The sequence below is a fragment of the Alternaria novae-zelandiae genome (assembly GCF_023758075.1).
Source record: "Alternaria novae-zelandiae strain BMP 2774 chromosome Unknown scaffold_2, whole genome shotgun sequence".
NCBI lineage: Eukaryota > Fungi > Ascomycota > Dothideomycetes > Pleosporales > Pleosporaceae > Alternaria > Alternaria novae-zelandiae.
The window spans coordinates 861,826-875,782 of record NW_026056962.1 but is presented as its reverse complement, the minus strand read 5'-3'; the positions used below and the strand labels follow the sequence as shown (position 1 = coordinate 875,782).

General features: G+C 53.7%; 4 protein-coding genes across 4 annotated transcripts; 1 reads left to right on the top strand and 3 right to left on the bottom strand.

Moving 5' to 3' along the window:
• Positions 1-228: 228 nt before the first annotated feature.
• Positions 229-1,393, top strand: J4E88_001317 (uncharacterized protein; the record flags this gene model as incomplete). The annotated part of the gene is made up of 2 exons (XM_049394987.1): positions 229-265; positions 315-1,393. 2 exons carry the CDS (start codon positions 229-231, stop codon positions 1,391-1,393), a joined length of 1,116 nt encoding a protein of 371 aa, XP_049258851.1.
• A 2,077-nt stretch (positions 1,394-3,470) lies between these two features.
• J4E88_001316 (uncharacterized protein) lies at positions 3,471-4,070 on the bottom strand (the record flags this gene model as incomplete). The annotated part of the gene is made up of 1 exon (XM_049394986.1): positions 3,471-4,070. The coding sequence occupies one exon, from the start codon at positions 4,068-4,070 to the stop codon at positions 3,471-3,473; it is 600 nt and encodes a 199-aa protein (XP_049258850.1).
• A 3,402-nt stretch (positions 4,071-7,472) lies between these two features.
• Positions 7,473-8,031, bottom strand: J4E88_001315 (uncharacterized protein; the record flags this gene model as incomplete). Its single annotated transcript, XM_049394985.1, has 2 exons — positions 7,473-7,948; positions 8,007-8,031. 2 exons carry the CDS (start codon positions 8,029-8,031, stop codon positions 7,473-7,475), a joined length of 501 nt encoding a protein of 166 aa, XP_049258849.1.
• A 1,280-nt stretch (positions 8,032-9,311) lies between these two features.
• On the bottom strand, positions 9,312-13,718 carry J4E88_001314 (uncharacterized protein; the record flags this gene model as incomplete). Its single annotated transcript, XM_049394984.1, has 3 exons — positions 9,312-9,533; positions 9,629-13,486; positions 13,539-13,718. 3 exons carry the CDS (start codon positions 13,716-13,718, stop codon positions 9,312-9,314), a joined length of 4,260 nt encoding a protein of 1,419 aa, XP_049258848.1.
• Positions 13,719-13,957: the final 239 nt, after the last annotated feature.

Sequence of the window (13,957 nt, the reverse complement as noted above, 5' to 3'; positions counted from 1 at the left end):
AGCTCTGAGCTTGTTGCGCCACTAACCTCAGGAGCTACCCCACCTGGCTAACATTTGATTCACCAACCCCACATCGCAGTACCTTTGAGAGCCGCACCGTGCTTTCCGCGAGCCGCAATCTTTCTCTGTTCAAGTCTGGATATCCTCCCATTGTGTCCTGAGAGCTGACACAAACGTCACGTCCTCAGCATCAAGATTCGCACAATCAATTGACTACAACAAACAAACATGCCTCTACCTCGTCAAGTATTCATCGCCGTTATCGGTACGCGCAACAATCTTCCCACATACATGCTTCATACTAACAATTACAGGTGCTGGTGGCGTAGGCAAAGCCTTCCTCTCCCAACTATCTGCCCTCTCTAAACGTCTCTCCCAATCGCCCTCGTCGCCGTATTACCTCTCCCTCATCTGGCTCAGCACCTCGAAGAAAGCTGTCTACCACGCCGACTACAAATCCCTTTCCAACTGGGAATCCGAGCTCCAAAACACTTCCAACCCCACATTGCCGCTCCCACAACTCTGCGAGTATCTACAGAAAGCGCCTGGCAAGGTGGTTCTCGTCGACAACACCAGCAACCAGGACGTTGCGGATAGCTACCCTGCTTTCTTGAAGAAGGGAATCAGCATTGTTACGCCAAACAAGAAAGCTTTCTCAGGAAGCTATGGCCTGTGGACACAGATCTTTGATGCCGCGAGCAACGGAAATGGTGCTGGTGGCTACGTCTTCCACGAGTCGTCCGTCGGCGCGGGACTGCCTGTTATCTCCACACTGAAGGATCTGGTCGAGACCGGAGACGAAGTCACAAAGATTGAGGGCGTTTTCAGCGGAACCATGAGTTTCCTCTTCAACTCTTTCCAGCCTCTCGGCGGTGGAGGTGGAAAGTTCTCAGCTGAGGTAACATCAGCCAAAGAGAAGGGTTACACTGAGCCCGACGCTCGCGACGATTTGAACGGACTAGACGTTGCTCGAAAGCTTACCATCCTCGCCCGTCTCGCTGGCCTAAAGGTCGAATCGCCAACATCATTCCCCGTTCAGTCTCTTATCCCCAAGGAGCTCGAGTCCTGCTCATCCGGCGACGAGTTCCTCGAGAAACTCCCACAATACGACGACCAAATGGAGAAGCTTAAGGCAGAGGCAGAGAAGGAAGGCAAGGTCATCCGATTTGTAGGAAGCGTCGACGTACCAAACAACAAGGTCAAGGTCGGATTGGAGAAGTTCGACACAAGCCACCCTATTGCGGCACTCAAAGGAAGCGACAACATCATCGCATTCTACACAAAGCGATATGGCGACAACCCGCTCATCATCCAGGGTGCCGGTGCTGGCGGCGAGGTCACTGCGATGGGTGTAACAGCGGACCTGGTCAAGGTACTTCGGTTACTACACTGAGTAGTCTTCACATAAACTAAAAAACGAATACAATGATCCGTTGCTACCACAAAGCTTGTCTATCCAGAGCGGCTACAGTAACATCGTACACTAGCAATCGTCTTGCCGGTTGTACGTTAAAATCACAGTCTTTGGTTTCATTTGCTTTTGCGTTGTACCGAGCGTCATGATCGTCGCTCCCCGTTGATGCCGAACTCTATTGCTCTGCCGATCAGAACCCAACCGACAAAAATCCCTTGATGCGAACCCCTCACTCGGCGAGAGTGATGTGCAGTGATGGAACCTTCCAGCTGGCAGGTTGATCTCTGGGCTTCAATTGCTTGATCTGCCAAATTGCTCGTTTCGCGACACTGGTGCGAAGCTTATGTGGTGATATTGAAGGCTTGTCAATGTGTGACGTTGGCGTAGAGGCTGTGCACATCGTCCCTGCGTGTCGTGCGTCGAATATAGGTCCTGCTATCTCTTCTTGCGCGTGAGGCGAAGCTGTCGAAATTGATCAGGCGTGATGCGACATTCCTTTGGCTTTTTCGTTACGGCTCTGCTGATCTCCACGCCTGATACTCTCCACTCACTATAGTCCTTGATCAAAATTGTAGTCATATGATCGCAAGTGTACCACGATGTCGAGACGCAACCCCTCAGAAAGGGACATGTGACTTGGTCTGTGAAGTAAGGTACAAACTTGAGTAGCAGCAGATCTTCAAGCGCGATGATGATATTTATCACTCAAACCATCGATGCCCTGCAGCACGAGAAGATCAAGCACGCTGATCTCAGGCTTGGTGTGCTTGTTCCTCTTGGGGCAGGTTTATTTCCCCTTCACATCACTTAGGGTTCATGGACTTCTCCGGCAGCTGACGATCTGCAGACGTTACTCATGGCGCAAACCAGATTTCGAGTAAGCAACAAACTTTGTGACATTGTCCATGCACTTGTCACTAGAGCTTGGACACGACATTCGGCGAGAAAGGGATCCTTCACCGACGGCAAACTGAGATTTTCGCCACGACAACGAAAAGCTCGCTTTTTCTCCATCTTGGTGGGGAGAATATGGCTAGCTTGGCGGACAGAGCGGAATATACGGTGTAATAGTATATGCCTGCATGGCTTGGCGGGGTGGAAAGGGTGTCATGGTGCACTTAGTGTACATGCCTGCATGCGCTGGTGGGTATCGATATCGCGTAGCTCCAAGCAGCGGTGACGCGTCTGTGCGTGCCAGAGCGCAAGGTCTAGATTGCTTTGCGAAGCACCTGCATGGGAGCGGAAGTGTGGCACGCAGGTGTGGCACAGATTCGTAACCATGCATGGGTGTGGCAGGCAATCTGGTAACATCCGTCAGTAAGGGTGCTTGAAACACTTGCAACACTCGAGAGATGGGTAAATGCGCGATGCACGTAATTGTTTGCAAACATATGTGAATTTTGTAACAAACTAGCTTCTAGAACACTCTTGAGTCATTCGTAAGTCATAGCAACAGCAAGCGAGAAAGAAAGCGACGAAGCGCCTGCCGCTTATGACGCACAAACGTTTTGCTGCCCAACGCCAAACAACCCCGGTAATTCCAAACCAAAATGGAAGCAAACGCAGGTTGCCCTTGCCCTCTTCGTGTTCGCCTGAAGTACTCCCTGTCGTTTTTACGTGAGAACGCCGCGGCCGAAATGAGTGCGCAAGAGTACCCGTCGCCGGGGCACGTTCGCGTGCGCAGAATGCAAGAGCAGAGTGGGTATCCGAAGTAAGAGAGAGATGAGAGAAACAGGCCAAAGCGCGCTAGGCGAGGTTGAAGAAAACAGATACATGAAGTGAAGAGTGGAGTTTCGGCAGTCGTCGTGAGGAGCTGAGAAGTTCGGCTCCAGAGACCAGACAGGTGTGGCTGATGGCCTGCACGGTCCGCGGAGTGCATGATCATGGCATGTGATTGCCGTTCGGGCCGAGGAAAACGTGGCTAAGTGGATCAATGGGGAAGCGACTCCTCACTTCAGCCACAGCCTAGACTCGGACGCGATGCGGACTACCAAGAGCTGAGGTGGGTTGTGTAGGTACTGACGTGGCTAAGGAAAGCGCAATATTGACGGTCCGTTCATCTGAAGATGGTGGAGATGCGCTTGGTGCGTTGCCGGACACGCGAGAGCATGTTGGCTTTGTAGGGCTCAGCCGACATGGAGATGGACGAGTGTCGCATGCTTGCGCGGTCGTTGCTTGATGTGTCGCTTGGGCTGGTCGCGCTGCTGCTCTCGGCGTCGTCTTCTCGTACAGCGGGGTAGGGCTGGTCAGCCGAGGGGAAGAAGTAGGCGTCGAGTCGGGAGTTCATTGCGCGGTTCTTCTCAGAGGCGGCTGTGACCAAGCTGCTCTTGCTGCCTACGCTGGTCGCACTGTCGGTTCGGGTGATGTTGTCGAGGCGGATGTCCCGGCGGGCTGCGTTCAGAGACGTCGAGTGTGCGCGTGCGAGGCCTGAGAGGGATCCGACAGGTGGTGCTGGTCCGTCGCCGATGAGCTTGTACTCAAACTCGGAGACGTGGCCGTGGCAGTAGGGGCAGTGGTCGCACTTGACTTCCCAGCCGGAGATTCCCAACTTCTTGCCGCATGTGGAGAGGTTGCTGGAGGGGCTGCATGGGCGCACCAGGTGGTACCAGCGGTGCTGGCACGGAAGGACCGTGACGCAGAGTTCGGCGACGCACATTGTAGTGTTTTCAAGTGATGTCGAGATAGATTCGTTTTCGGGGTGTGGTTCCGGGAAACGTTGCGGGTGATGGCGACGTCGTGGTGGGAGACGTGGTGTCGGTCTTGGAGGTGACGGGCGGGATGCAGTCACGAGGTCAAAACGGGTGGCAATCTGGGGTAGACGCTAGTGGCCACTAGTGAATAGGTGGTAGTGAAGCGGTAGTGGTAGAGTGCTGGCGTAGATGGAGTCTGCGGTGATGTCCAGAGAAGCGGCGGGTCCGATTATAAGGGCAGGAGGGCCGTGGAGTGGAGATTGACAGTGTAGGATGCCGTGCGCCAAGGTTTGATGGCTGATTGGGACGCGCGTGGTCGATCACCCCTTACCTACTTGTTTAGGGAATGGCGGGCGGGGAACGACAAGTGCGGCGGAGTTTAGAGCGGACAAGCGCGATGGGGGACGACAGGTGCGGCGAAAAGCAACGGTGTTATGTAGACTCAGCCCAGGCCGGAACTTGGTGGAATGACGATGGGGTCGGTGCCGGCGGCTTGGTAAGGTTGCTTACTGCAGCGAGGAGACGGACGAGCAAGGCAGCCGGGCGATGAGTCAGGACAGCTGCGGCAGGGTGGTGATCAGGTCAGGCTGATCTAGCTGGTAGCTGGCACTGGTGTTTCTGAGTAAACCTTGGAATGGTACGACGACGTGGACTGCTAGGGAGACGCCATAGTATTTAACACAACGGACCACTCTGCTGGGCGGCGGAGGCGGCAGGGGTCGAGGGTTCCAGCTTCTAGCGCGCAGAGGATTGACCAGGTGTGCCCAAGCCTAGCAACGCCCGTGATGCCAAACAAGGCGACTCCTTCATGTCCGTCGCGGCACCGGGACACAAACGCGGGCTCTGGCACTAACGGCGGACCAAGAGAGTTTGCAAGCAGATCCGTGCCAGGCTGCTGGATCCGTGTGCTATCGACTCTCACCGCTCTCAGATAACGAGGTGCGCCGTCCGCCATGAGAGCCCTTCCAAAGCCTTCACCACGCAGCGTGTCGGAACCCATTGGCGCTGGACCCCTGTGCCACCCTGTGCGACAATGACAATCATAGAAATCTGCCCTGACACGACGGCGCTCAGACGCTCTGCTAATCAGCGCCGCGACAAGGGGGTTGCTATTTTGCCAAAAGCCATCTCCTGCCCTCCATGCCCAAACTTTCGCTGCACTGTGCTACACTATGGAGACTTCCAAGGCTATCGGACCGGTAGCGAGCGGAACATATTGAATCCCAGGTCAGCGCTGGCGGGTGAGCATGCGCATCGCCCGTACAGGCATGGCCGGAATGCGCTTCAGATGAAGTCATGCCTCGTGGTCTCTCATGTACTCCACTTTCCGCTGCCATTTTTCACCCGTCATCACCAGATCGCAATCAAAATCGTCAACTCAACACGGTGCTTTGCGAAGCAAAAGTCCCCTCGCTTCGCTTGAGCAGGTGCCGCTTTCTCCCGCCCTGCAGCCCGAAATCAGCTGTTTATGCGAAGAAGCAACCAAAAAGTACACGGCACTTATCTCGGACTCTTACCACGGTGTGTAACACAGACGTCAACAGTGGCCCCATGCTGGGATGCCGCTCGCGTGCATCGTGATTGACTAGAAAGGCGGCTACACATGCACCTCTCCGGTAAGACATGCTCTATCACAGGCTGCACAGCAGTACCCTGGCCGTGGGTGCATAGTAGCAAGCCTCCGATAGTGCCATCAATCAGACAAGTCCCGTATGCAGCAGGATACCCGTTACGCAGCGCAGCGCGCTAGCACATCAGCCCTGTCGGTTGATCTTCATCCCTTCATCTATCCTCCCGCCCACGGGCCTGCGAAAACTTCTGCTACCCCAAATCAATTCAGGCACTCATATTACATGCCGCCCAAGGGGGTGGGAATTCACAGGAACGCCAGATCAGAGCTAAATTGTCAGTGTGTCAGAACCCATGACAGGAGCGCCCTAATCGAATCGGCCCACCAGCACAGCCTCAACGCCTTTATGCATCACCTCGCCTCGCGATTCGCTCCGCTCCTCTCACGCGTCTCTCACGCTCCTTGGCACCAACTAGTCCTCTTGGCCCCGGCTTGGCTCAGGTTCGATCTTCGTCCACACACGACCCCGCTTCATGACCAACTCCAACATCCGCCTAGTATCACGCGGTCTGGTATAATCGCAGGCCCACACACAAGCTACCAAAATTGCGCCACACGTTCTGCTTAGCCAAATAGTGCTTCCGCAACTGCGAGGCATTTCTTGACCTATCGCAAATGCTTGACAAGCGTCTGCCCAGGCTATCGTGTAACTCTCACAGGCCCAGCAAGACAACAATGGTTCCAACCCCGTGGTTATGACACCTTTCCAAGCTTTCAGCACGACTCCATGGTGCCGGCGATCCTGTTGGCGGTTCCAGCGCATGGCACTGGTGCCAGCACAGATACACAAGCCACGCGACACAGATAGTATGGCTTGAGTCTGATCGTGATGGAGTCCGATGCGCCTCTGCTCGGCGCTGTCGCAGTGCCAGTTTGACTTTGAATGACGATTCCTAGGGTTGACAACGTCCCATGCATTCTAAGCATGACTGAGACCGGCAGTGTTCCCTTCTCCTCTGACCCGCTCTACGGAGCGATCCGGAAGCGCGTCAGGTTAGCAATCATTGTAAGTAACAAAAGGAACACCATGAGATTCAAGTCTATTTCCGCATGTATTCACAATTCTTTGAAGTGGTCAATGACAAGCTCAATGACTGAATATTCCCCATACCCACAAAATGCGGCAGATCCACTAATGCTAGGCACACCCCTCCTGCGTGCTCTGCTCGCCTTACTGAACCCTGTGTCCTGGAAAAATCATCAATTGTGAGTACAGGGTACTTTCGCTCCGGCAAGTCTCGCGAACCCTTTCACACTGAGTACCTACTCACACTTCCTAGCGGCCTCCAGTGTGACGTATCTCCAATGACGCACATAGAGAGCGCTAGCACACCAGACTACGATGCCACTACATTGATGAAGTCTCGTCACGTAACTGGGAAGCCGTGCTCTCTATTCTTACGGTTTCTTCTTTCACTATAAACAAGGGCATTCGGCAATAACGTGGCTGTCAAGCCACAATCACATGCCGGTTCAGATCCGTAAAGAGTAAGCTCATTGCTTGGCTGTGCTTTAGCGCCACTCTCCAGCTGTGGTGTGGTTGCTTCGTCCGGTGTCTGTGGAGAAGCAGTGAGGGGCTTAGTCCAAGAGTGGAGTTTTGCTTGCGCAGTGGGCCACAGTTCTACATGATCATCATTCCCGATCCTTCCGGTATTGTTGCACACCGATCGATGACGGTCGAAACTGGACATGCTTCTTTCTCGGGCATACGCTGCATCAACTAAAGCGTTTGGGTACTCTACAGACCGAGCCAGACTCCAACAATCGTGCCAACCATTGATGCGAACACAGCCCTGCCACTCCATCCAATGGCTCTCTCGGCACTAGACTCGTCATCCTGAGCATCATCCCCATCCTGAGAGTCTTCTCCATCCTGTGGACCGAATTTCTCGTCAAGCACCGCTTTGGCACTTCTCGGAGCCCGACTTCCGTCCTGCACCTTCCCAGGTTTCAAACATACGACTTTTGCATGAACGCTGCGACCGGTCATACGGTTGGTGACGGGAGTGGTGGGATAGAAGTGTAGGATGTCCACAATAGGAAAGTTCAGTGCCACGTCGTAGTCGGTGTGAATAGGGAACCTATTACCCCAACCACTGCTCAGATTGCGGTCGTCGCAGGTAGGTACGGTAAAATCCTCAGTGTAGGTTTCGTTGTCATACTTGGCCCATTCCCGTATGCGGACGTGGTCAGAGGCGTTGAATGGTGCAGTGTCTATAAGCGCCATTAGTTAGATCTCTGCCCTCTTTGTTGCCACGAATTCAGGACTTACCAACTGTCACAGCTTCGGCCAACATGCCTTCACATTCGGAAGGTATTTTGTGGGTGATAGTGTTGCAATCCTGAGATCCCCACACCATCCCTGTACTTGAGTACCAAGCCTGGAGAGCTTGCACACATTCTTCTCCCAGCATCCTCTTACAATCCCCATTGTCATCTTGCGCTCTCTCCAAAACTTGTCTGCTAAACGTCAGATTCGAGCTGGTAGAGTCCTGTAACGGGACAACGTTGTGGCAGAAACCCATCCGATTGCCCAAACGTTCTGTATCCGATTCACCAACGTCGAACCATAGAACGGATTGAGTGTCGTTCTCGCTGAATCCACCTCCAGGCCAGATGTAAGGCCCGATATAAGATGAGATCTGCCAATTGATCCCGTTGTCTTCTGAGAACAACGGCACTAATTCGCTTCCGAGCCAGGACATGCTTAGAGCAGTTGTGTTGTGGGTGACGGAGGCATTGTATGCGAGGCCATCGGAGAGATCATCGCATGTCAAGGACGCAGGGTCGGAGTCAGAAGACGATTGTGCGTACGTTGTCATGCCTAGCACAGAAGCTAGGACTAGGTGTTTAATAGGAGAAAGCATGCTGGATGAACGTCGTTGAGAACTCTTTGGTGTTTTTTTCTTCGGACTGTAGAACCACAGCAGTCGGGGTGACCGCCTCTTTCTTTATACCGCTCCAGTCATCATCACCCTGCTACATTCAGCCAACTCACAGTATAGAACCATGACATCAGATCCGATTTGCCGTGGTGGCGGTTAGGCATCCTACATACCGACTACAGAGTCCTTGGCAAATGAAACCACGACACTAGACATACACATTGATCCGCGAACTCGGCATCGCTTGTAAAATGTAATACACGAGTCAGCCATACAGAGCATGAGATGCCTTCTTCCGATGCCAATATAGGCAGGATACTGCATTAGTGTTCCTGCTTAAAATACACTACAAGAGAACGCCTGAGCCGAGATCCGAAAACATGCGGCACCCGGGCGTGTGAGGGACAACCACCACGAAAGACGGGGAAAGACCTGGAGGTGCTATGGCGTGTGACCTTCCCTAGCCTCCCTAACGGAGTGTTAAGGTGCGAATTGAATATTAGTCATATATCTATCATATGGTGTGGTATCAGAGCATATACCTCAGCAAGCCTGCTCCGTCTGTAATCATGCATGCGATCCTATATAATGTACAATGAACTAGCCGATATGTTCAGCGAATGCGATTATACTCGCACTCAGGATGGTATAGACAAGCGTTTCTCCGACCGCTTCAACAAAAAAAAAAAAGTCTATTTCTTCGATGCTTTGCCCTGATATTCAATGTCGTACTGAAAAAACGAATCCCATATGCTTCCCTTCCTCGCGAGCGGCGACTTTCGAGAGTCACTAAGAGGACTTCTCAGATCGCCTTGACTTCCTAGTCTGCTTTTGACGGGAGATGTATCCGATCGTGTGTTCGATGGGCCTGATATGGAGGTCTTGCGGAGGGATTGGAGCTGGGCGATGGATGACTGCGTAGTGTTAGCGATGTAAGCAAAGGTCATGGTTCGGGGAGCTTAGATTTACAGAAAGCGAAAACCTAAGGTCCCCATAGTAGGTCGCGCACATTGCCTCCATTCCCATCGTCCGCAGACTTGTCTACGCCATTCGTCGATGACTCCCTGAGATGGCTAGGACCATGTGTGCCAGCTGGACTCGCGCCCCGTGTTGCTGTCGCAGAGTTTGGATTCGAGTCAGGCCGTTCAGCTGGCGAGAGCGCTTCAGCCGAATTATGACGGCCGACTAGGGGCGCACTCTTCTTGCTTGTTCCGCTGCTGCGGCGACTGTCGAGTGACTTCCCAAGTTGAGTTGCCGGGTCCATGGAGGACTTCTTCTTCGCTTTCTGCATCTCGCCCAATCCGGTTTCTAGGCTGCTCTTCACTGTGACTGCACCTTTGATACCTGGGGTGCCCGGAGCCATCGCCTTCTCTTCAGTCGCCTCCAGTAAGTACCATCTTAGTCCATCAGATAGATCGAAAGGATTGTCGTCTTCAAATGAAATGGCATTGCTAGAGGCGACAGATCGACCATCTAATGATGCTCGAGTTGCACCATCCATCGTCTTGGAAAGGTCGACGACGCGCTCCTCCACCTTTGAAATGCGCGCCACAAGCCACTCTTTCCCACCCAATCTATGGGTGTCTTGCTCACGAAGGAAGAAATGTGGTGCACCAACGTTGAAGGCAGCCCAAGGGCGATGCGCATTGTTGCGGGTCGGCAAGAAGAGTGCAAGGTCGCCTTCCTTGAAGGAGCGATAGGCGATCTTGTCGTGCGAGTCAGCCTGGAAGCGATGGGCCTTGTCGCGATATGCTCGGGCTTCTTTCTGCCACTTTCGTGCAGTGTGCTCCATGTCACGCATCCGCTTCGCAACAGCGTCGCTAAAGGTTTCGGTGTTGAAGAGCTCGAGCTTCTGAATAAGTTCCTGATACCGCTGATCTTCTTCCTCTGGGCTTGTAGATTCGGTCCATTGAAGGAAGTGAAGATCTCCGACGTCTTCCAAGAAACGCTTGAGTGGAGTGGGCGAGGGCGTTGTTGTACTTCGACTAAGTCCTGCACTAGTGTCTGTCATAATGGTGCTATTCCCAAGTCTAGACGCTCGCTGGAGGATCATTTCACCGTTCTCATGAGTGATGACGAATCCAAGTGTCTCGACTAGACGGATCAGACGCTCATGCTGCGTGTATAGCCGTTCACTAAGGTCCTTCGCCCGATGCATACGTTGGTGGGTACGGGACGAGTCCGCTTCCTCAAGCTTGCGGAGTTTCTTCTCTACGCGCATAAGCTCGACATCGAGGCTGTTGGCGTGCGAGCTCTTTTCTGCGAGCTCGGTTTGAAGACGACCAACCTTGGCCTCTTCCTCCTCAACGCGCTTCCTGAGAGCTTCGGAGCCGGTCTCGCCTTCAGCGAACTTGGCGCGGAGGCTATGTAGATGCTCTCGTTCCTCCTCAAGTTCTGCAGTGATAGAAGTGACACGGGCCTTCTCCACGTCAAGCTCTTCGCGGACAGCTGCAACTTCCTTCTCGTGTTCGGCAAGCTTGGTGTTGAAGTCTTGTTCTTGCTCTTCGATCCTAGCATGGGCATTTTCGTTGTCTGACTTTGCCATCGCCACAGCCTGTTCTAGCTCTTTTTGGTGGTTGAGTGATCGCGCTGCAAGATCTTCAAGTTGTGCGACAAGCATAGCGTGATCGTCCGGTACGTTGGTACCTGGCGACAGGTGGTTGAAGGTTGCTGTCAGCGAGTCAAACTCCTGCGTCTTGACTGCTGAGCGCTCACGGAGCTCCGCTTGAAGAGCTTCGATGCGCTTATCTGCTTGTTTACTCTGTTCGGCAGCATCTTTGCGGGTTGTTTCGAGTTGCGAAACCAGCTCCTGGACTCTAGCATCTACACCTGTTCGCTCATTATCCCGACTGCCTAGGACGCGATCAAGTTCATCTTCGGCTTCTTCGATCTTGGCCTTGCACGCGCGGATCTCGTCTTCGAGCGATTTGCGTTCGTCGGCAAATTCTTTTTGTTGCGCTCGCATGTTTTCCATGATGTTGTTCTTGGTTGACATGGCCTCCTCAAACTGGCGTTGCTGATCTGCATCATCGTCTCTCCGTGCTTGCGCATCGCTCTCAAGTTTGGCACGAGCCTCTTTCTCCGCCGCGAGCTGTTGTTCAAGGCGAAGAATACGACGCTTGTCTTCTTGTCCTGTATTCGCCGAGTAGCGCCTGGAAGAGATCGAAGAGCGACGGGATAGCTCTTCTTGGGGTCTCGGTGAAGCGACTTCTGCTGTTGGCGTTGCGGGGTCGGTTGGGTCAGGTATACCGAATGAGGGAGGCGCGCCACCTATTGAGAGTCTGTTGGCCGTACTCTGGCGATGTACCAGATCCTCCAATCGTCGCACCCGGCTCCTGTAGCCTTTCAGCTCCTCCTCGAGCTTTGCATTGCCCTCTTTGAGTACACGTAACTCATCATCGCCTCGCATCATGAGCTGAGAGCCTCTGCCGAAAGCTGGCTCATGAACACTACCCATCTTGAAGTTCTTCGCGCGTTTGATCTGCTGCTTTGTAGGTCGGTCAAGATCCTTAATAGCTTGGGCAAATAATTCGGCTTCCGATTGCTGTCCATCCAGTCTCTGCAAGTCCTGGAGGTAATCTTGGAGCTCTTCTCGAGTGACCATCGGCCAGACGGTCTTTTCAGGTTGCACATTCAGCTCGAATCCTAATGAGCCACCTTGCAAGGCTTCGAGGTTTACAACATCTGATATTGGCTTCAGCCATCGCTTGCGCCGACGCTCTTCCTCTTCCTGAAAAGTTGCCATTTCCTCAGCAAGCGAGGATGTATCCTTCTCCATCCTTTCTGTCCACTCCCGTCTTCGGACGGCTTCGACTAGCAGTGTACCGTATACATAAGGCAGCCGACCGACGAGGGAAATGAGCTCAAAGGCAGCGACACCATCGTCTGGGATACTGATTTGCTCAAGTTGCGCACCGACGCTCGCAATGACCGATTCGATGTTTGCGATACCCTGCATGCTCTCGACCGAGTTCCTGATGGCAGCGTTCTTCTGCTCCACCGCCCGTCGCACGAGATCGCTCATCTCCACGCTGTATTCTTGTATGGCCGGTAGAAAGTTTCGCGTATGAAGCAAGGCCATTTTGGACACCTGCGCGACCGACTTCGGGTTTGCTTCTAGCCCCATGACGTGTTCAAAGTCCGACTCGACCTTCTTAACGACGGCATCGATCTCGTTGTACAGGCGCGTGGGCTCTTCGGAGTCATCAGCCATGGAACGGCTCTGGCTTTGGCTGACGGCGCTCAGGAGTTGGTTGTAATCTGTCTCGATATTCTCTAGCTGCATGCGCATCTTATCCATGTGTTTGCCAAAAGCCTCCCGAACGCGCTTGCTGGTTGATGTAGCCTTTTTGATCGCTTCGACGTCGAGGAACTCTTGGAGGGTCTTGCGAACAAGAGTACTACTGGGAATGCTCTGGGGAGATCTCATCTCCTTGGCCAAGAAGCGCGCGAAGTTCAAGGTAGCAGGCACCGTTCCCAGCTGCTCAAAGTCGGCGTCAAGCCGCCGGATGTTGTCCCCGGCTTCCTTCTCGACCCCATCGTACCATTCCCTTGCTGCCTTGTACTTCTGGTCCAAGCCCTTGATGTGCGCATCGTGGTTCCCGACGGCGACCTGGGTTGCTCTCTCGATGGTGGCTTGTTCGGCAAAGTGCTTCGAGGCGATCTGGGACATGGAGAGCGACCTTTCGAGCAGGCCAAAAGCCCAGTCGCGGCGGGCCTGGAAGAGGGCCTGCCATGCTCCGAGGTCGGTGTTCTTCGCAAGGTGGTTCGGGGCATCGTCGGGTTGGAAGGCATCGGGCAGTGGTGTGGAGGATATGGCAGCCTGCGGGTTGTTGGAGAGTTCGCGACTGAAGACGAATATCTCTTTCTGTGGCACAAGTATTAGTGTGTGTCCTACAAATCCCACAGTAGACGCGTACCTCAGTTAAGAGCGCTTGGAGCTTGACGTGTTTGCCCTGTGTTGTGAGTAAGACCTGTTGCTCGGGCGCTATCTCCGTTGCCTTCGAGATCCAGTGCTTGAGCGCATCGACTGTAGTAAAGGCGACGGGATCAGCGTCGAGGCGCTGGCCCGTATGAGCTACAGCGATCTGTAGCGACATTCGGCCTTGCCCTCCGCTTGGTGGAGTTGTGTCGAAACCGTGCGAGAGCGGATTCGAGGCTTGGAAAGTTGAGGCGTGAGCACATGCGTACCAGATACCGCCAAGGAGGGTTACTGCAGGGATCGGCGCATGGGCCCCGCGAGGCTGCATCATAGCAGTCACCTAGAGGAACCATCGCGTGCCGTCAGGTGAACACGGTCTCGGTCGCAAACTTGAATCTACATCAACACCGTCTGCTA